At 50.5% G+C, this 22239-nt stretch overlaps 1 protein-coding gene across 4 annotated transcripts in view; it reads right to left on the bottom strand.

Moving 5' to 3' along the window:
- Nucleotides 1–10381: 10381 nt before the first annotated feature.
- The window catches only part of COBL (cordon-bleu WH2 repeat protein), a 301591-nt gene continuing 289733 nt past the window's right edge, over nucleotides 10382–22239 (bottom strand). For all 4 annotated transcript variants that reach the window (XM_007981297.3, XM_007981296.3, XM_007981295.3 and 1 more), the window contains 3 exons: nucleotides 21973–22092; nucleotides 20549–20812; nucleotides 10382–11772 (listed from right to left, as the gene is read on the bottom strand). In XM_007981297.3, the coding sequence (XP_007979488.3) occupies nucleotides 11755–11772; nucleotides 20549–20812; nucleotides 21973–22092 (402 nt within the window). In that variant the 3' untranslated portion in view covers nucleotides 10382–11754. The remainder of the gene's footprint in view (nucleotides 11773–20548; nucleotides 20813–21972; nucleotides 22093–22239) is intronic.

Raw genomic sequence — 22239 nt, 5'->3', positions numbered from 1 at the left:
CGTTCATTTCTGTCTTTGTTCAAAACCCGTCTTCTCCTCCCTTCATTCTCAAAATCTCCTAAGCATTCCCAAGCTGATTTATTTGTCACATGGCCATAAAATTACTAATTGGAAATGCTGGTGCCCAATTCATCCTGCTGGCATCTTCCCCGCTTGTCCCATCTCAGTCCCTGGAAATTCCACATTACTAATGAACCACCACCCTTTGCAATAAATCTGCAATTCATCAATATGGTCTAATTTTTTTAACATTTCTTTTTTTCCTTGGTGTTGGGTCACTTAAGGCCATTATGAGAGAGAAATAAAGTGGATTGTTGAAACATAATGATTAAAATATGAGACTGTCTTCTTATCTTCACACTCAGACAAACTTGCTAATTGCAAGGTAAGGTTGGAGCAGCTTTAAACTTCTTGGCCACATGCAATATTTAGGAAGGAAAATGAATGAATGATTAACTTTTGGTAAATAAGAGAAGTGGAGGCACATTTCCATTGTTGCAATATTGTGAGAGGAAAAAGAAAACTGCAAACCTCTAGTTGGTATAAAGAAAGATTAAACTCTGTTTTACTTGGAAGAATTACAAACTCAAATTGAATTCAGATATTCACTTGTGTTGTTAATTCAAAGTCATCTTTTGCAGCTTAACACACCTCCATTCTGATGACGTATTGAGGTTTGGTTTGCTTTGCCTCTCCCTCCTTAGGCATGGGGAAGACCCTCCACTGACCCTCCCAGAATGTGTTTCTCCCTCTCTCTACCTTGCTCTCTGTCCTGAGAAGCTGCCCAGTATGGACTGCCTCAACAACTTCCCTTGCTTTGAGAATTCTGGTTGGTCTGGACAATGGGAAACACTGGACAAGATGGGAGGCAGGAGAAGAGAGAGGTTGGGACGTTTACTGTCACAGCCAGTCCAAGGTGATGGCTATGTTTCTCCCTCAAAGGCCATGTCCTATCTAGCAGCCCCCTGCTATGGACAGAATGGTGGCCAGGCTGTGGAACTGCGCCTCACCTTGCCCTTTCAGACTAAGGAGTGGTAAAGAACCTCCCAGTTGCCAGCCTTTGCTGGTTTTCTTGAACCCTGTTCTCACCTTGGTACATAATCCCAGCATTGTTTCCCCAGAATCACCCATTTCAGAGAGCCATTTGTTTCCTGGGACTCTGGCCAACATTCACATCAAAAAATTCAATTCCAGCACACCAGGTGTTTAGAGATCACTTCCTCCCAGTTCCTCACTTTGCAAAGGAAGAAACTGAAGCTCACAGAGAAAGGATGGCTTGCCACCTGCCATGTAGCTGTTGACAGCATAGCCAAGACTGGAACCCACAGCTCTCGTATTTTCAGACTAGCATTCCTACTTTGGTGCCAAATGGCATGAATCAAATAATTGAGCTTCCTTATTAATAGCAACAATTACCACTATTATATTAGTTAGCTTTTACTGAGGGCTTCCTAGGCGGCGGGCACTGTGCTAAGTGTATTTATTTATCAGCTTCAGCTCTCCCGACCGTGTAATGTAGTTCCTGCATGTTTGCCAATGTTGTCGATCGGGAAACTCGAGCTAAATTGTGTATCCCCAGTCACACAGCTTGGGGTAATGTGTGACAGCCCAGGATTCCCACCTGCATCTTTCTGACAAGAAAGTCATGTTTAGACCACCCTGTAATGTACCTTTGGCTAAGACCCATGATGTGGGCTGAATCTGAAACCAAATAATATCGAAGAGGCCAGAATAAAGGTCAATGATGTTTAAGCCAAGAGAGCTGCCGAGAGCATGGAAAAGTTGTGGGGCCATGGGGTCAGCTGGCAGGTGTGGACTTGGTTCCCATGCTTCTCTCACCATTCAGTGGCTTGCCCCAGTGAAAATGGTGGTTCCAATGGGACGGACCATGCCAGAAAGCTTACCCACCTTAGGCAGAAGCCCCTGGGAAAACAGGGGCTGACAGAAGCCCCTGGGTGATGCACAGGGAGTGGCCCAAGGTTGGGAGCCAAGCTGGAGTCCAGAGTCAGAACCGGGAAACTGTCCCAATCATGGGAACCAGGGATCTGGGAAGCACTTGGACATGATTCCACCAAAAGCTGTCTCTTTCACTCAAGGAATCTTAAAGAATTACACACAGCCACTGTCCATAGCTATTTTCCACATGATTAAATCAGTATTTGCTTAATAAAGAAAATCTGGTAGAAATGAGGAAGTGGAGAAAAGAAAATAAACTTTTTCAGCTCAGGAATGTCACCATGTTTGCCACAAGAGCCCGTGGTTTGGGACATTCATGTCTGGCGGGGAAAAGGGGATATCTCAGATGCGGGGTGTGGCAGAGAAGCTACCAGGGAGCACACTGCCAAGTCCCTTCTGGACCCCACACCTGGGCCTGCTGCCCTGTGGCTCCCCAAGAACTTTGGAAGCAGCAGGGAATGGGACACTCAGGATCCGTGCCAGCAGTGCCACCTTGAGCAAGCCATGACCCTTTTCTGAGCTTCAGTTTCTGTAACTGTTAAGAGGAGCATGGTCAGCTGAGCCTGTGCAGGTCTCACCATCTCACAGCACCCTGTCCTCCAGCTGCATTTTTGCTGGAAAGCATGGCCCAGCTAGGGAATCCTGCAGAGCCAGCACACTGGGCTCCCCTCTCGCTGCTCGCCAGGGCTCCCCTCATCTCATCTTTACCCAATCCCCTTGGCCAGGACCTCCCACACACCAGGGAAGCTGCAACCCTGGTAGGACCCATGGATCCCGGGTTTCCCGGTGGTCGCCTTCCCAAGTCAGATTCCGATGCTGCCTTCTTCGTGAGGCTTCTTGTGTGGATTCGCTTAGTGCCAATCCGTGGTGCCAGGGGATGTTTAGATTAGGTCATGCACCTGCTCGAGGAAGCTGAATGTGTCCTCGCTGGTTCACTAAAACCATATTTCTTAGAAGTGAGGCCCTTACTGCTCAGCTGGCCCCAAAACACAAGCATGATGAGATCACCCACAGGACCCCAGTAGTCCTGACTGAATGTTGATGTAGTCCCTCCTGGGGGACAGCGGTACAGCTGTGATCCTCAAGTAAGGTACTCAAGCTTCTGTGAGGTCCCTAGTTATAGAATGTCAGTAGTAGAGACTCCGCTTCCCCTACCTAGACATGCCTTCGATACACAGGCCCACTTTGAGCCCATAAGACAATGCTCAGGATAGGAGCCCTTCCTAACCCTAGATCCCATGAACGAAAAGGAGGTGGGCATTTCCTTTCCACTGCTTTAAAAATGCTTCGTGGGCTGGGCACGATTACACACCTATAATCCCAGCACTTTGGGAGGCTGAGGTGGGTGGATCACTTGAGCTCAGGAGTTCTAGACCAACCTGGGAAACATAGTGAGACCTTGTGTTTACAAAAAATACAAAAATTAGCTGGGTGTGGCGGCACATACCTGTGGTCCTAGCTACTTGGGAGGCTGAAGTGGGAAGATCTCTTGAGCTCGGGAGGTGGAGGTTGCAGTGAGCCAAGACTGTGTCACTGTGCTCCAGCCTGGGCTACAGCGCAAGATGGTGTCTCAAAAAAACAAAAACAAAAACAAAATGCCTCTTGCCTCTGTCTCCTAAGACAGGAACACTTCCTGGGGTACTATGAGGGGAGAGTGAGATTTGGGGCCACACCAGCATGAGGGTGAACACAGCTGTGTGACCACAGACAAGTCACTACATGTCTTGGGGCCTCTTGCTCAGCTATAGAATGGGGAAAGCAGATTTTAGGAGACCACGTATGTGAGCATGTGGACCAGTGTCTTGGCATTGTCCCAGGAATGGCTTGTGAACTCTATTTGGCTGAATCATCTGAACTTTTAGGAATCCCAGTTGTCTGGCCTGTTGAGGTTAACTACTCATGTGGTTCTGATTTACATAAGGGAAGATAAAAATGACAGCTACTCAGGAGGCTGAGGCAGGAGATTGCACCACTGCACTCCAGCCTGGGTGACGGAGCAAGGCTCTGTCTCAAAAAAAAAAAAAAAAAAAAAAAAAAAAAAGGCAAAGCAAACTCAGAAGAGGAAAAAAGAGGTGGCTCCTGCTACCTGCCTTCTCGCCCTAGTATGCACAAGGATGCCACATGGGCAGGTAGACCCTCGGGGCAAGAAGGAGCCATAAAATTCCACTGCTCTCAGCACTTGGAAAACAAGCCTTCAGCGAGCAGCCACTCTGCCTTTGGCCTTGCTTTGCTCTGACATCCAGGATCTAGCCAGCCACAGGGCGATCTGGGGTGGTGAACCTCCTGCCTACATCACAGCGTGGGGACAGGAGCTTTTCATGGCAGGCTCATTTGCTGTAGGACATGCACTATTCAGGATGAAAACTCCTACTGGATTTCCAGGCCAGAGCCTTTCTGGCGCACCCGTGACTCTCCTGCCATGCTGTGAGGGTCCTGGAGGTCCGACAGCCTCACAGGTGCTTCCTTCTGAGCTGCTTGTCTGCTCCCTCACTCTGAGCACCCACCTCATGTGCCCTTTGACTGGACACCCACCAATGACTCCACTCTCCTGCCCCGGCCGCCCTGCTTCACTGCAATTTGGAGTCTGTCCAGGTCCTCTGAGACGCCTTATAGGAGGGCTCTGTTTCTCCCCACAATCAGGCATGTGCTCATTAGTCATGGGATGAGCGGGTTTTTGGAGCTTTCTATCCAAGGCAGGGGCTGTGGGGTTGATCCGTTTTGCTGCCTCAAGGCTTGGCAAGGCATGGGGAGGGCCACTGCTGGGCAGACCCACCTGGGCTTTGGTCAGGAGGGCGAGCGACAGCCTGGGGATGCAGCTTCTCCCGCAGTCCCCCTTAGAGGCATGGGAGCAAGCTGTGTGATGACAACCTGTTCCGGGAAACTCCTTTCCAAGCCGACTTCTTAGGAATGAGATGCTGCTTTAGAAATCCACAGCAGAGACCAAACTGCCACTGCCCTGGCCACGGGGTCCAGCTGCAGTTAGGAAATGGGCGTAGTGCAGGAAGATAGAGAAATCAGTCCTGTCCTTTCCTAGTAATGATGCTGTCAGATGGGAGGAAGGAGCCTTGACTTCCCAAGCCCATCAGAGGCTTTAGGACAGGACTAGGGTCGGGATGCTTGACTTGGAGCCCATCTCGTACATCCTCTTTGAACCCTTCTCAGCCTCCTGGAACCCTGGCAGTTGGTCCTTGGCACTTTGGTCCTTCTGTTGAGTTCTGACAGCCCAAGGCCATCTTCTCTCTGCCCCTCGCCCAGTCTGGTGCTGCGCATCCGCCCTCCCCTCCAATCACATCATGCCACGCCCCATGGTCTGGAACCATCTGCCCTCTGCTCCATCAGAATCTGCGTCAGAGCATGTTGTAGGCTGCTCAGTTCCCTTCATAAAACACATATAGTACTAGCACTGTGTTCCTAGGCCTAAAGGCCCCATGTGAGTGAGACCTGGCCCCAGAGTGCCCAGTCACAGAAGCCCATGGATTCTAGTGTGCAGTGGCCACAGTAACCTGAGGTGCCACCTTCCACAGGGCAGCGGCATAAGGATGCTGGGTCTCCCATGGGAGGTGGCTGGGCTTTGGAGGATGAATAGGAGTTCTAAAGCAAAGCATGGAAGAGTCCACATGGTATGTATGGGGAAACACACATAGCTTGATGTTTTTCAAGTTGAGTGGAGGGGCACCAACTGGAGCCACAGTCTTACCACCAACTCACCGCATGTCTTGCTGGCCCTTTGCTTTCCTGGGCGGGTCTCTCCACACAGTCTGCAGTGTGGGACACCCAGACACCAGGGGAGGAACCAGGGGGTCTGTGTGTGAGGCAGGGGGGCTTGGGCAGAAGCCACCGACCCTGTCCTCAGGAGATCTAGAAAGCCCCTGCTGAGGACACGGGTGGGACAGCAATGTATGGACAGCAACGGGCTGAGAAGTTCACCTTTCTACCTTGCTTATGCTCCTCAAGGTCTCTGCATCTATATGAAGGGTCTGGAAATTGAGTCCAACCACTGTAACACATGGCTTTTTCCATTAGGAATGAGAGTGGGCTCCAGTCAGCTCTGCAGGAGCTACTGCCCCTGTTCTTACTTAACCGGAGCCCCAGTTGGGCACTTGGCCTAACCACTCATGAGCAGGAGCCAAGTTCATCACTTCTTGACTCTTCAGCTTTTAAAAGATTTGCTTCTTCAGTGAAACTTCTGGATTTGCAGGCAACAATCTCCATCCTGGGCCTATCTCAGTGGTGGAAATAACATGGCATGGAATCACACTGTCTTCCCCCAGGAGCAAACCCCTGCGAGGCCCTGGCGTGTGTTCTTGGCCTCTGGACATTTTCAGGTGTTGCTCCTCTGCCTGGCTGGCTGCTGCTGTTCCGTGCTCGTCAGCTCAGAGCTTCTGCCCAGCCCCTCCTCTCGAAGAATTCCCTGTCTCTCCCCTGTGTTTCCCCTCCCTTGGGACACCAGGCTCACTCATGGTGATTGGCCAAGGCCATGTGGCCCCTCTACTAGTGGGCTTATTGGAAGGCAGGGATTAAATTAATTTGTCATTTCTTCCTAGCACCAGTCTGGCTTAGAGAAGCTCTCTCAGTGTTGGTTGGAAGAAAAAACAAAAGGAAGGAAAGAGGGAAGGAAGGGACGAAGTAAGGATGGGAGGAGGAACAGAAGTAAAGAAGGGAAGGTGGAAAGAAGTGAAAGAGAGGAAGCAAAGGAGGGAGAGGAAAGAAGACAGGAAGAGAAAGGAAGGAAGGAAAGGAAGGAGACCTTTGGTGACAACAGAAAAGCAAGGCTGCTTCAGTGCCTGAAGCACTTTACCCCAAGGCTGCTGGTGGCCTCCTACTGGGACATCCCCAACAGGTCCACATCTCTTATTTGGATCTGCTGGCTCCTGGCATCACCATCAGGCCAGGGCCCAGTGCCTGCCTCCTGGCACTGGACTACAGAGAAGGGGGTGGTGATGTTGGCCCTGGCTCCCATTTGTAAGACCTGGTGCCATAGATGTCCCATGGAGAGTTCCATGACACCTGTTAGGAGATGGGTGGCAGAGGGAGACTTTGCTATGCTTGATGTTCAGCCCCTTGGGAGGTGCCTCTGGGAGCTGGGGAGGATCTGCCTGAGACCAGCACACCAAAGACAACTGCAGCCCCAGCCTCCATGCCCCGTCAGGGCCAGCGGTACAGCCTGGTGCCTCAGGCTGCTGGAAACCTCCCATTGGCCCCCTCCCCTTCCTTCCCAATCAATCAAGTGAACACCACACCCTGCCATGCTCAGACAGGGCTCAGCTTTCCCTCATTTCCTAGATAGCCGCTGTCCAAATCCGGCATCGCTGTCCGCTGCCTGGATCTTCCCAGCCCCCCCCTCCTGCCTCCCAGAAGCCAGTCCAGTCCCCTCCCCAGTGACAGTATGGTTCTTTGTGATAGGAAAAAATAAAATTCTTAAGAGTAAGAAAAGCATGCATAGATCTCTACTCCAATAAAGCCCCTTGGTCTAGGGCAAAAGCTGGGATCAGTCAGTAGCTCTGAATCGAGTCCACAGGAGCAGGCACACCTGTGCCCAGGTGCCACATCCGGACACAGTGCATCAGACCAGGAGCAACCATGGCTGCAACCCAATCCGCGGAGGTGTTTGGGCCCTGAAAAGCTCCCTTACACAGCACAGGAGTCAGGAAGTTGTGGGGAGTGAAGCAGGGAAAGGCAGCCTTCCTGGATGTCCCTCTTCCCTCCCTCTCCTTGCTCTCCCCGCGCGGCCATCCCGGAGGAAGCTTCCTGATTGGTCAGATTTCAGAACTGCACTCTGGTGATGTCGCTGTGTGCCGAAAGGCTCCCGAAAGGAGTGAGAGCTGCCGGGGGACCTGCGCAGGGCCGACTCAGCGTCATGTACTCACTCTGCCTCCTCCCCTCGTCACCCACAGGGTCGAGATAAGAAGGGTTTGTGAACAGAGTCGTGGACTTGTGGGCTGGGAAGACGGCCCTGCTGGGCTTTGGGTTCGGCGGTCGTATTGGTCTTTCTCTTTGCACCTTTTTTCTTTCTCCCTTGTTAACAGATGTGATGACACTTGTGTTCCTTTTAAGTTCCAAACCAGTTGAGAAATCTGACGCTGAAGTCAGGATGATAAAGGCCAACTTGCCCCATGGCTCAGAGCTGGGTTCCCTATCGCTCCCCCCACTGCCCACCTGAGCGCGGTGAGCTGCCCTCAGCGAGCTCGGGTCTGGGAAGGCTCCCGCGCTTGTTTAGCGCCGAGATCAGTGTGAGGAAGAGGGGAACAGGTCAGAGGCCACACTGTTAGGACAGTGACCAGAGAGGCCATGGAGTGGAAGCAGCAGACAACTGATGACTGCAGGAAATGCCTGTGGAGATGGGGAGCTGCTTCCTCTGTCCTCCTGACTGGATGACCACAAGGGAAGGTCGTCCCCGCTGGAGCGGGCAGTGGGGCAGGGTGCGACAGCTGCTCAGGCAAGGCACTGCGAGTTGGACGGGCATGCGAGGGAGAGATTTTGTAGGTAACTAAAATTTGAGATCAGGAGCTTCAGTAAAAGGTTGCCCAGGGCTAAGTGTGGGGACTGTCAGCACAGAAAGGACAGTCTGAGGCTACGCACAGATGCCCAGAGCAGGACGTTACAGCACCAATGTCCAAGAGGCAGTGTGGGATTCTCAGGCAGACTGCACGTGCACCTACCCTGCCTAGACCAGGGCAGGAGGCATGATCCAGGTCCTGCCTCAGGACAATCAGCAGGTTCAGAAGCTAGACCCATTGGCGAGGTTCTCCACAGCCTGGCAGGAGGCCTGGAAGGACCCACGTGGGCTCCCTTCTGGATGTAATGTGTAATATAGAGGCAGGGAGACAATGTGAAGTCCGGACCAGGCCAGATTCTGCCTGCTGCTTCCCCTCAGATATTCACTGTTTCCTTGAACATTTACTGAATACCTCACCTGAGCCAGACAGTAAAAATATCATAGGATTTATGACCTAAAATGGGACATTTTGGGAAGGAGAGAGAATGCCAGTAATAATATGCTGGGATAACCGACGTGACCAGGCCTTTTCCTGGGATCTTGGCCTGGAAAGTTCATTCAGAGCTGCATGTTGCCCCATCTCCTGCCTATAATCAGATAGGCAGGTGTGAGCCCCAGAGGGGAAGGTGACGTGGGGGTCAGGCACAGGGAACAGAGGCAGATGTGGGCACAGAGGGAGCAGCGAGGAGGGCTTGACCTTGACTGTGGCGGAGATACACAGAGGGCTGTGTCTCGAGTGCAGGGTTGGCCCCTCCGGTCTATGTGAGTGTGCAGTGGTGGTACTGGCATCTCTGGCAGGTTAATGCGAGGGAGGCACACAGGAGCTCCTGGGTGCATTCAGGAACTTGGTGGTGGCTTGATGTTGATACAGGACATGGGGGCGGACATCAAGGCCAGGGACGTGGGATGTGGGCAGTGTCTGTGGATGTGGGCAGTGTGGATCTAGGCACTAAGAGTCCTGTAGGTGAGTGGTTTAGACTTAACTCTGTAGGCAATCCAGAGTTGCAGAAGCATGTTTCAACGCTAAGAACATCACTGAGGTACTCAGTCGTCTGGGCCTTCAGCGTGCTCATCTGGAAGACGTTGCCTTCATACCACCTGGGCTCACTGAGACGATGAACCAAGAATAATCATGAAACACTCTGCAAAAAGACCAAAGTAAGGCCAGAGGCTGTCATTATTCTGTATTCCACACTTCAAAACCCAGGCTTCTGCACCGCTTGAGATGCAGAAGGCAACACAATTTCAAAAGTAGATTTAGCCTAAAGTGGGTCCCCCTTCCCTCCCAAGGAAAATGAACTAGGGAGGTGGGTGCCCTCTCGTCCCTTCTGAGGCCCACCTCTGGGCCCCTTCTGTCTGCTGCCCCCTTGGTCTGGCCGGGGAGCAGGGCTGCTCTGAGAAGGGGGACACCATGCAATATGTGAAGACCGGGGCAGAGGCCAGCAACACTGTTTCTGCTTGACCTCCCATTCCTCACAGTGGCCTCCTTGTGCCCCTAACACCCAGGCAGCGTCCTGCCCCTGGGCCTTTGCACTCACTCTTCTCGCTGCCAATCATGTGTCCATCTGGAGTTTGCTCCCTCACTTCCTTCAGGTTTTTACTCAATGGTTACTTTCTTACTGGGCCTTTCTTCATCACCCTGTCTCCATCCCCCTTTCCTGGTTTTTCTTCTTTATACTTATCAGCATCTAAATATACTCAACATTTTGCTTACTTATATCACATCTATGATCTGTCTCCTCCATAGTAACATAACACGAATTTCACAAGTGTGGGGATTTCTGCCTGTTTGTCAGCTGCATGTAACCCAGGGAATGGAGGAGTGCAGGAGGGAGCCGGAAACATTGTTGGTTGAATAAATGAATCCGTCCTTCCCATTCTGGAAAAGGGGTATCCAAACCGACTGTAGTATGAAATTCACACAACAGCTGAGATTTGCTTTCCTTTTATTTGTGGCACTAAAAGACAAGTAGTAGACAGCTGTGATGAAGAGCAATTGGCTGGCAGCTCATGCCTCACCAAGAGTTTAGCAACGTTCATCAGTGAATGCAAAACAGCTTCCATTCTACCTGAGGCCCAGATCTGAGATCGCTGTGAAACATTCAAGTGACCTCACTACACTTGTTTTCTCACTCGGATACAGATTTTATTTCATCAACACATCTTGATTTCTATTACTGTTTTTTTTCACTATAACAAAATGTTTTAGAGATATAGATATGAAAAACTACTGCTGTAGTTAAACCTCATTACAAATATTGGTGACTGGGCACCATGTGCTAGGAGAAGACCACGATATCATACAAAGGGAGCCAACAAGCTGTTGGCAAACGTGTCAAGTCTGAACCAAAACTGTGACGCTCTCAGCGCAACTTTGATCTGAACTCTGTGATAGGAGGGCATCCAACATCCCTGCTCCTTGACCCTCTGCAGGATTCCAGAAGGCTCCTAGAGAAGTTACCAGGCTCTGTACACAGACACCATGGAGGAGGCCTATGTCACTTCATAGCCCGGGGAACAGATGTCCATGTGGGGCACTTCCCATCCACTCCAGTGGTGTTGTGACCTCAGCCACCCGCCACCCTTGGAGGACTCAGGCATGCCCTGGCCACATGATCATGTAGGATTGTTTTCTGAGTGGTAATAGTTGATTTTAAAAAACTCAGTTGGTCAGATCATGGACTATGACCCTCTGTGAAGTGTTAGCCCCAAATATTTGAGGAAGAAGAATCCAGTAGTTTTACCAGCTATCAAAGCTACCTTTGAAAAGCTTCCCACTGTTTTCTTTTTTTTTTTTTTCCTTACTACCAAAACACACAGCATCATGGAGCATATCACATTCAGATTGTTCCAACTGATTCATATATTTTTTTCTAAAATTCAAAAGATCTTAAATCAGTAAGTGGTTTCCTCCATCTGCATGTGGTAAAAGTCTCAAAGGTCCAAAATCAGTGTAAGGCATGATTCCTTTCACTTTGCCCATAAATATAATTAAGTGTGAGTGTTGGGCTCCAGCATTTATAGTCCCATTAACCTGCCAACAAGAATCATTTATTAGCAACTTAAGATATTCAGAGGCAAAACACATTTCCTTGGCACATGAGCTGCGCAGCAACGCAGCATCTTCTCCTTTCCTTTCGAGCTGTTTATACAGGAACACACCGAAAATCAACTGCGCACATTTTGGCCTGTAGACAAGAAAGTAACACCAAAACTTGATGTTCCTGGCAATGCAGACTCCTTGAGTGATGCCTGTGGGCGTCTTACAGGTGGGTTTCTGCAATTCTCTGGCCTCTGTTCATTCACACGAGCAAGGGCACCTGCAGGGAAGAGAGATTCACAGTTATTTGGTATCTATCAATAAGCCCAGGATGCAGATCTTCCAGTGCTAGAGAGCTCTGGGCACAGCCACTCTTGCAACAGTACTCCTGGAACCTCCCTCCCAGTTCCTTTGACCTGCAGAAAGGAGGCTGTGATCAGGGCTGTCCTCATAGACCTTCCATGCTCCAGTTTCCTCGTAAAGGCTGCCAGGGAAGGACGACTAGCAGGATGCAGAGGCCCAAGGTCAAGGGAACTGGGAGGTGGGCCCTGGGGTTCTGGTCCAGACAGAGGACACTGCCTCTTGGGCTGTGTGGGTGTGCGTCTGAAGACTTGCCCTCTGCTCAGGTGGGCCTGAGAGGATCGTGACTAACATTTGATGTGGGGCGAGTTACCCTCTATAACTTCAGTTTTTTCATCTTTATATTGGAGACATACCCATAATAATGACAATAATAAATTGCTTGTTTGGTTAAGCTGATGTTTTAATCAGTGGACTTGTGTCATGCTTGAAATGGTGTCTGGCACATGGTAAGCACACAGGAAGTATTCTAGGTACTTTCCATGTGGTGATGGTGGTAATTGTGGTGGTGGTGGTGGTGGTGATGGTGGTGGTGGTGGCAGTGATGATGCTAATTGTGGTGGCGATGGTGGTGATGGTAATCGTGGTGGTGGTGGTGGCAGTGGTGATGGTGATGGTGGTGGCAGTGGTGATGGTAGTAATCGTGGTGGTGATGGTGGTGGTGGTGGCAGTGGTGATGGTAGTAATCGTGGTGGTGATGGTAATCATGGTGGTGGTGGCAGTGGTGATGGTAGTAATCGTGGTGGTGATGGTAATTGTGGTGGTGGTGGCAGTGGTGATGGTAGTAATCGTGGTGGTGATGGTAATCGTGGTGGTGGTGGCAGTGGTGATGGAAGTAATCGTGGTGGTGATGGTAATCGTGGTGGTGGTGGCAGTGGTGATGGTGGTAGTAATCGTGGTGGTGATGGTAATCGTGGTGGTGGTGGCAGTGGTGATGGTAGTAATCGTGGTGGTGATGGTAATCGTGGTGGTGGTGGCAGTGGTGATGGTGGTAGTAATCGTGGTGGTGATGGTAATCGTGGTGGTGGTGGCAGTGGTGATGGTAGTAATCGTGGTGGTGATGGTAATCGTGGTGGTGGTGGCAGTGGTGATGGTAGTAATCGTGGTGGTGATGGTAATCGTGGTGGTGGTGGCAGTGGTGATGGTAGTAATCGTGGTGGTGATGGTAATCGTGGTGGTGGTGGCAGTGGTGATGATGGTAGTAATCGTGGTGGTGATGGTAATCGTGGTGGTGGTGGCAGTGGTGATGGTGGTAGTAATCGTGGTGGTGATGGTAATCGTGGTGGTGGTGGCAGTGGTGATGGTAGTAATCGTGGTGGTGATGGTAATCGTGGTGGTGGTGGCAGTGGTGATGGTAGTAATCGTGGTGGTGATGGTAATCGTGGTGGTGGTGGCAGTGGTGATGGTGGTGGTAATCGTGGTGGTGATGGTAATCGTGGTGGTGGTGGTGGTGATGGCAGTGGTGATGGTGGTGGTAATTGTGGTGGTGGCAGTGATGATAGTGGTAATTGTGCTGGTGATGGTAGTGATGATGGTGGTGATGGTAATTGTGGTGGTGGTGGTGGCAGTGGTGATGGTGGTGGTAATTGTGGTGGTGATGGTAATCGTGGTGGTGGTGGTGATGGCAGTGGTGATGGTGGTGGTAATTGTGGTGGTGGCAGTGATGATAGTGGTAATTGTGCTGGTGATGGTAGTGATGATGGTGGTGATGGTAATTGTGGTGGTGGTGGTGGCAGTGGTGATGGTGGTGGTAATTGTGGTGGTGATGGTAATCGTGGTGGTGGTGGTGATGGCAGTGGTGATGGTGGTGGTAATTGTGGTGGTGGCAGTGATGATAGTGGTAATTGTGCTGGTGATGGTAGTGATGATGGTGGTGATGGTAATTGTGGTGGTGGTGGTGGCAGTGGTGATGGTGGTGGTAATCGTGGTGGTGGTGGTGGTGGTGGTGGTGGCAGTGATGATAGTGGTAATTGTGCTGGTGATGGTGGTGATAGTAATTGTGGTGGTGGTGGTGGCGGCGGCAGTGATGATGGTGGTAATGGTGGTGATGGTAATCGTGGTGGCAGTGGTGATGGTGGTGGTAATCGTGGTGGTGATGGTAATCGTGGTGGTGGCAGTGATGATGGTGGTAATTGTGGTGGTGATGGTGATGGTAATCATGGTGGTGGTGATGGCAGTGATGGTAGTGATGATGGTAGTGGTGGTGGTGGTGGTGCTAGTGATAGTGGTGGTGATGCAGACCTTGCCCTGTGCATGCTCTCTCACGCCTCCCTTGCATCAATCTTACAGATGAGGAAGTGAAGCCCCAAGGCCCAGAAGAACCGAGAGAGTCGACACAACTCGGGTCTGTCTGACACTGGGCGCACTTGCCCTTTTCCCGATGCTCCTCCATATCCCTCTCTTCTCTAGGTTCCCTCGGGCCCTCTTCCTGAACTCCCATGGCAGGGATTTAACATCTATTTCAAGCCTGTCCAACCCATGGCCTGGGACCACTTTAATGTATCCCAACACAAATTCATCAACTTTCTTAAAACATTATGAGGGCAGGCGCGGTGGCTCACACCTGAAATCCCAGCACTTTGGGAGGCCAAGACAGGCGGATCACCTGAGGTTGGGAGTTCAAAACCAGCCTGACCAACATGGAGAAACCCCATCCCTACTAAAAATAAAAAATTAGCTGGGCGTGGTGGCGCATGCCTGTGATCCCAGCTACTCGGAAGGCTGAGGCAGGAGAATAGCTTGAATCCGGGAGGTGGAGGTTGCGGCGAGCTGAGATCGTGCCACTGCACTCCAGCCTGGGCAACAAGAGATAAACTCCATCTCAAAAACTATATATATAAGATTTGTTTTGCAATTTTTTTAAAGCTCATCAGCTATCGTTAGTGTATTTTATATGTTGTACAACACAATTTGTCTTCCAGTGTGGCCTAGAGAAGCCAAAGGATTAGACACCTATGATCTACTTGTACAAACACAGTGTTCCACTTAGCCAGATGCTTCCTGAGGGCCCCACTTATTAATAGGGGGAGTGTTACAGTCTGAATGCTTGTGTGCTCCCAAATTCTCGTGCTGAAATCCTAACCTCCAAGATAGTGGTATTAGGAGGTGGGACTCTGGAATTTGATGAGGTCATGGGGGTTGAACCTCACGAAGGGATTGGTATTCTTATCAAGGAGGCACCAGGGAGCGTGTCTGCCCTTCCATCACGTGATATGACGGGCAAGACTCATGGGACTCATGATGTGGAAGGAGAAGCAAGCATGCAACAAAAGCCACACCAATTGCTAGAGAAATTAGAGCTGTGGTTTGCATTATGAAGGAAAAATTATGGGATGCTGTATTGGGAACCTAATCTAGACTGAGGGAGGCTTTCTTTCTGAAGATGTGAGATTAATCAAGGAACAAAGGGATAAGTCAGGAATGAGCTGGTCAAATGTGGGGAACAGCTCTGGAGGAGTGGAGAACAGCATTTGCTGGCCCTGAGGGTGGTCACTGTGGTAGGTGTGCTTCTCCCAACAAGTTCCTCCTCATTCTATTTGCAGAAGAGGCAGCTGACTCAGTAGAGCTGCAACAAGCAGAACAGTCACATGCAAAGAGTCTGCAAAGACAGAACTGACCCCTGGGTCTCAGGACAATTTCACATTAACCAAAGCATACCACAGGTTTACATTAGGAGCAACCAAACCCAGGGGTGATGCAATTGTACTTTGGGTCGCATTCACCTACTGATAGAAACTGCTATTCCCTAGTCACAGCAAGTTGGAGTTCTCCAATGCACATGTGAGGACCTGGGGCTTAGACGAAAGGAGAGTTGCTGTGTTTTTTCTCTTTCCTGGTTTGGGGCCTCCTGTTACTGTTACATGTCTAATCATTTCTCACAAGGTCTGTGGTCAAGGCCAAGTGTCATGACGCATGTGGCCCGCATCAATTAATCCTGCCATGGGAAAACAGGCACCTGAGGGCCCAGACAAGAGACTGGAACTCAGTTCAATGGGACGTTTCCCAAAGCAGCCAGGAGCTGATAAGGTGTCTGGGCCCAGCAGCAGTAGGACCTACGGAAGGGCTGGGAGAAGTCACTTATGATGTCTGTGCCCCATTTTTGCACCTGTCAAAGGGGAGCTACGACCTTGACTTCCAAGAAGGTGTTGGGGTAGATGCTTGCCCTGCTGCCCTCCTGGGAGGAAAGATCCACAAGTCATCGGGATTAGCCTGTCCCAGCTTCTTTTGAAAAGTTTGTAAGGTCAAGAAAAGACTCCGCGTCCCCGCCCCCTTCCTCTGGCTGAGAGCTCCTGAGGGCACAGATGATGCTTCTTTCGTCTATCACAAGCAGCTCTGACAGTGCCCAGACCCTGGTAGGTTCTCCGGAAATGCTTGTGGAATGAAGCACTAGACATGAATGTTTTAAATATACACATGGATTAGGAGGGTACTTGTTGTACATTCCAGGCCTTCTGAAATAATGCATTTAAAACAGATCGACAAAGACAGTCAGACGCATACAGCTTTGCCTTTAATATGAACGCAGGGCTGAGTGGAAGCAAGTACTGAGTGTGGGGTGGGGTAGGGGCAGATCTGAACACTGCCTTCAGGAGGAGTGGGTGTTCCACTGAGGAAGTGGAACAGCCGAGCTGCAAATGCTCTTATTTGGAGCTGGAGGAGAAACGCAGCTGGAAGTTTCTCTGGCAGCCACAAATACAGAGGCAGAGACATTATTGGATTCACACCATGAAGACAAACGTAATTTCAATTGCCTTGAAAAATGGCAAAGTCACTCTTAAGGTAATTATTCCTCCTACATTAAATTTACCCTTTTGTATTTGATCATGGGCAGCATTACTGCCAATGTGAAACTTGTGTATTTCAGGTTGGGTGACCAATCACCCAGTTTGCCTGCGACTGTCCCAGAATACCTTCCCAGCATAGCTGGGCACCCTCATTAAAAGGAGGAGGCTGCACTGCTATGGGGAGGAGGAGAGCCTGTAGATTCATGCACTGCAGCGCTGGGAAAGCCAGGGACACCCCTCTATTCCGGGATGTGCTCCCAGCAATGCTATTCTGGAGCCCTCGCTGAACACCCAAAAGACGACCCAGGAAACTCTACATCTACTGAGAACCTATGGAGAATCGATGAACACTGCACACAGTGGGAGCCCCTGAATTTACTGTATTTTCCTCAAGGTTAGCATAGCTTTTAACATTTTTATTTTTAAAAAAAATTTCATTTATTATTTTTTAAAGAGAAAGGATCTTGCTCTGTCACCCAGGCTGATGCAAGTTCAGTGGTATGATCATAGCTCACTATAGCCTTGAACTCCCGGGCTCAGAAATCCTCATACCTTCACCTCCCAAGGAGCTGGAACGACAGGCCCGTGCCACCACACCTGGCTCATTTCTATATTTTGTAGAGATGGGGGTCTTGTTATGTTGCCCAGACTGGTATCAAACTCCTAGCTTCAAGCAATTCTCTCGCCTCAGCCTCCCAAAGTGCTGGGATTACAGGTGTGAGCCACTATGCCCAACCAGCATAGCTTTAAAAGTCCAAAAGGTGAAATAAAACTAAATCATAAGAGGCAAAGTCCATATAATTTGATGTTCGCATGCCATACCATACACCAAAGTGTATTTACTACAAAGACAATATAACCTCCAGGATCCATGCATAGCAGAAAAGCATCATCTAACCAGGCTTGTTAAAAAAATTGTAATTCATTTCCCGAATCGCAAAGTTTCCTGTGACCACAGATCTACTCTCAACACAAATGAGCAGACAGGGAAAACTGCTAGGAAATGCAGTTGGTTAATGTCTTCAAGAGAAGGAATCATTGGTCCAGGTGAGGCCACCTTGGCCCCCTGCACCTGAGTCTCCCTGATGAATGCCGAACAGAAGCCAGGAGGGCAGGTCCATCACCCAACTCCTGTCCTCCTAGGGCAGGCTTGCTTCAGCGGATTTTTTTGTGGTTCTGTGATAAAGAGTCAATTGCAGGAAGGCGCTGGGATCACCGGGCATGGTAGTAATAATGAGACTGAGGGGAACGCGGTTTCCAGCGCAGGACTCAGCCGAGGAACTCAGGGCCCAGCTTTCAGCCCGGGAGCATCTTGTAAATGGCACGGGGCATCAAAACCTCAGAAATACCACATAAATATTAATTGCCTAGAACTTTCCAGGGTGGATAAGGCAGACCACACGACTCGGACTAATCCAAGAAACAATCAAAACCTGGACTTTTGAATGCCCTTTGAAGCAGCTGACAGATGGCTGAGACTGTGCGAGAAACACAAGCCCGGCTCCCGCCCTGGCCAGCACTTTATAGCCGCGGTGACCTTTCCCTCCAAGCATGCCTGGGCCTTGCGCGGCACCAACGCCCACGGCCTTGTCCAGGCCTGGCCTCTCTCTCTCCGTGGCTGTGCGTTTCTCCTCGTTTTCTGTCTCACAGCACAGCTTCCTCTGTTCTTTTGGGCTAGTCCCAAACTTATTTTTTTTTCCTTTCTGTAAGGCAGAAGAACGCATTCTCAGAAGCCAAAAGTCCTAGTGTTAAATTTATCTCCTCCACTTGCTGGCTGTGGACCCTGGGCCAGCTTTCAGTTTCTCAGGGCCCCAGGCCCTTCATGACTCTGCACAAGATGGATAGGGTAAAAGAGAAGGATGCAGAAACCAGTCACTGAGATGAGTTTTATAAAGCAGTGAGTACAGTGTGCAGTCATGGCCTTCACGGGATCCTAGTTGGTGCAATTCAAAATGCATGAAAGGCTCAAATGAGATAGACAATTGTCTCCAACCTCAATGTACAGTCACTTGGAAAGCATTGGAAAATTGCAGATTTGTAGGCTGAAAAATATGATTCAAGATGCAGATGTCCCGTGGACTTACACTGAGAAATAGTTTTAGAAGCTCAGAAATGTACCCTGGGATCAGTAGAGTGACAGAGCTGATCCCAGCCGCACGGCTTCATCCTCCTCCAGAGAGCCTTCCAATGACCAGCCCTTGAAATCGGTGGCTGTCGTGTGTGGGGCAGAGAGGATGCCTCAGAGCTGCACCTCAAGAGCCATCTTCAACAGAATTTGTGCTCATTTTTATGACCCCTATTTAGCCATTCACCCCAATTTCTTCACTTTTCCCTCATTTTACATAAGTACTTATATTCGATAACACATAAATTCCATAGGAACAAAAAAGCATAAAGAAAACCAAAGAGCCTTAAGTAATTTTTAATTGCCCCCCATCCTGAGGAGATGGCATAAAACTTGCCACATCCCTTGCCATCTGGGTAAGGAGATTTTTCTCCCCAGTATCTGTGGGTGGGCTGTGCATTCAGTGATGAGAGGCTAGCATCTGTGCTGGCTGAGGTCTCAGGGCCACATCACACAGTTATGAATGCCTCACCCTCACACCGGGACAAGCTCTGGGGAGCTGACCTGAGAGCCATCACAAATAGCCCCTGGGGAGCGCACAGAGCCACTGAATCAGTGGGTGCTCAGGCTGTTCTTGCACAGGGAAACAAAGTTGTGACCTCTGGGTGTCTGCGGAGACCCATCCCTCGAGGCAGTACCTTTCACAGTAGGGCTGCCTGCAGGGCATGGGGCCTCCTCTGTTCTCAGTGCCCCGAGGCTTCTGAGTGGGAGATCTGGACAACTGTCTCTCTTCTCCATGGTGCCAGTAGTCCTACGTGAGAGTGGCTTACCCAGAGTCTCCGGGGTTACCTGCTCTCTACAGAGCACATAGCTTGTGACCTGGGGATGAGCACTTCTTGTGCCCAAAGTGATCCACATCTAAGTCCAGGCCCTGTGTGACCAAGCCAAGCGACTCACTCCTCTGAGCCTGGCCTACTTTATATAGAAAGTGAGGATAATCTTTAGCACTAACCCCTTGGATACAAGTGAAAACATAAGCTTAGGATCTGGAAATAATCACTCAGAAAGAAATCTTTTTCCAGCCTCCCAATGATTAGCGTAACTCCCCACACTCACTAGGAATGGGCAGGGACGGAGGGTCAGTCCATCTACTGAATCACATCAGAATTGAAACAGGTCTCAGAAGCCACCTGGCCCAAGCAGCCCTTTAATCTGGGAATTCTATTGCAGGGGCCAGGTGGGCAGTAATGTGCAGACCAGCACAAGACCAAACTGTGAGAAGCTGGGGAGAAAGCTGGGGAGAAAGCCGGGGAGATCCAGAAAGTGCATGCTCTGCCCAAGGGACTTCAGATTCCATAACTGTCCAACATTAGGCTGGAATGCAAGCATGTATGAGTGAGTGAGTGAGTGAGTGAATGAATGAATGAATGAATAAGGCTGGAGGCTTCCATGCAGGCTGAGGGCCATGAATTTGTGATGTGTGCTCTGTGGGGCCCCAAATGGATGACCTTCCATCCTCTCTATGGACCAGTAGAAACTGTGGGTTAGAGTGGGACTGCGCTGGGGTTACAGTGGGGTTTAGATTCCACTTGTCACCGTCACCAAGGAACTGAGGACTGGAGCCGGCACCTACTATGCAGGAGGCTGACTTCCTCACTCGCGGACGGAAGCCTTCATCTGCCACTCTGGTCAGTACATGTGAGCGACACAGCAACGCCGGCTCTCTCCCACCCTACTCCCATGTGACCGCCCCATGGCTCCTGCTCACAGGCAAGTGTGTCCCTGGATCTGAGCCACACCTCCATCCCTCTGGCCCCACAGAAATGCACACGCACAGTTGCCGTCACCTTTCTCAGTCTCGCAGCCCCTGTGCCGGAGCGGATGGCATCCATCAAGGCTTGCCTTGCGTCCACGGTGTTGCTGGGGGTGTCTGTGCTGGACCTGGAGGCCGTCCTTGGTGCAGAGAGAGCCTGGGAGGGTGGAGGAGGTGGTGGGGGCACGACTGGAGGGGGCGGAAGGCCAAGATCTTCTAGCAGAGGACTTTCCAAGCCCTGTGCAGAGTGCGCAGCATCTCGGAAGCTCCGGAGCTCCTCAGAGGCAGAGGATGCCACCTGGCAATGAGATGATTAAATGACTACTATAGAGTGAATGTCTCCCAAAATTCAGGTGTGAAATCCCAATGCCCAAGGTAGTAGCATGAGGAGAGGAGGATTGGGGGTGACTAGGTCATGAGGTGGAGCCCTCATGAATAGGATTAGCCCTCTTATACAAAAAAGGCTCCAGGGAGATCTCTCAGCCCTGCTACTACATGAGGACGCAGAGAGAAGCCACTGTCTATGAACCAGAACATGGGCCCTCACAAGATACTGAATCTGCTGGTGCCTTGATCTTAGACTTTGAGCCTCCAGAACTGTGAGCAATAAAATTCTGTCATTTATAAGCCACCGAGTCTGTCGGCTTCTGGTATAGCAGCCCAAACAGACTAAGACAGTGACACTGTCCCCAAAGGTTCTGAGAGAGCAGCATACGGCTGATTATCTTACCCTTGGACCTGAGACAGTTCTTTTGCAATAATCCCAGGAAGTTTGTCCACTTCATGGCTGAGACATCTGCCCCCATGCTCTGTCGGCAGCCAAGCAACTGATCCCAGAGACCAGAAGTTGGCAGTCCTGCCTTACTGAGAACTCTCTGACCTCATGACTTTTCTTGGTATGTAAGAATAGACATAGAGGCTGGACACATATATCCAACCCATTAATGGGGGCAAGACACGCACTCAGAACCTAATGAGTGATGTACAAGTAGCATTTTCCCTCAATTTCTGTGCCTGGAAACTAAGACGAGACCATTCTGCCCTAAACTCAAGTCCATATTGGCTCCCGAGGTTGTGCAAAAACCAGCGCTATATTCATGCAACAACTTTTTTCAGGGTGTGCAGTGGCTTCAGTTCTGGTTGTCCAGTTAGTGAAGCCTGGAAGCCATGCCAGGTGTCCAAGTGACTCAGTTCTAGGCACAGGAAGGAACTGTGCTTCAGCACAGGCTGAGAGAGAGTCTGGAAGCTCTCACTGCTCCTTGCCATGGCTGCCCCAGGCTCCTGGAGCAGGGTTTCCACTCCAGTGTCTCAGGCAGGCTGGGTTGGCCACTCTAAAGACGGATGGTTCACTATCCACTCAGAAGAACAGAAGCTTCTGGAGCCACCACCCAGGTGCCTGGGGAGAAGGGGTGAGTGAGTTTGACCTCCTGGCACCATGGAAGGCCCTTCACCTCTTACCTTCCTCAGGCTGCAGGTGCCGCTGTGTCCGCGGATAGCTGCCAGCAGTGCAGATCGCTCTCCCTCTGCCTCCGTGTAGGACAGTTTCGCTGGCCTGCCCTCCCCGGTGTGTTCTGCTGTCTAGAATATTAACAGTGTCACATATTTCACTGAGAACATGGAGAAATGCGAACTGTAAGGCAGCTCATGAGAAAACCCACTCATGGGACAGGCACGGTGGCTCATGCCTGTAATCCCATCTACTTGGGAGGCTGAGGCAGGAGAACT

This window comes from Chlorocebus sabaeus, chromosome 21, assembly GCF_047675955.1.
Source record: "Chlorocebus sabaeus isolate Y175 chromosome 21, mChlSab1.0.hap1, whole genome shotgun sequence".
NCBI classification, from domain to species: domain Eukaryota; kingdom Metazoa; phylum Chordata; class Mammalia; order Primates; family Cercopithecidae; genus Chlorocebus; species Chlorocebus sabaeus.
Note: the sequence above shows the minus strand (reverse complement) of the source record. Positions and strands in the feature narration are given on the sequence as shown.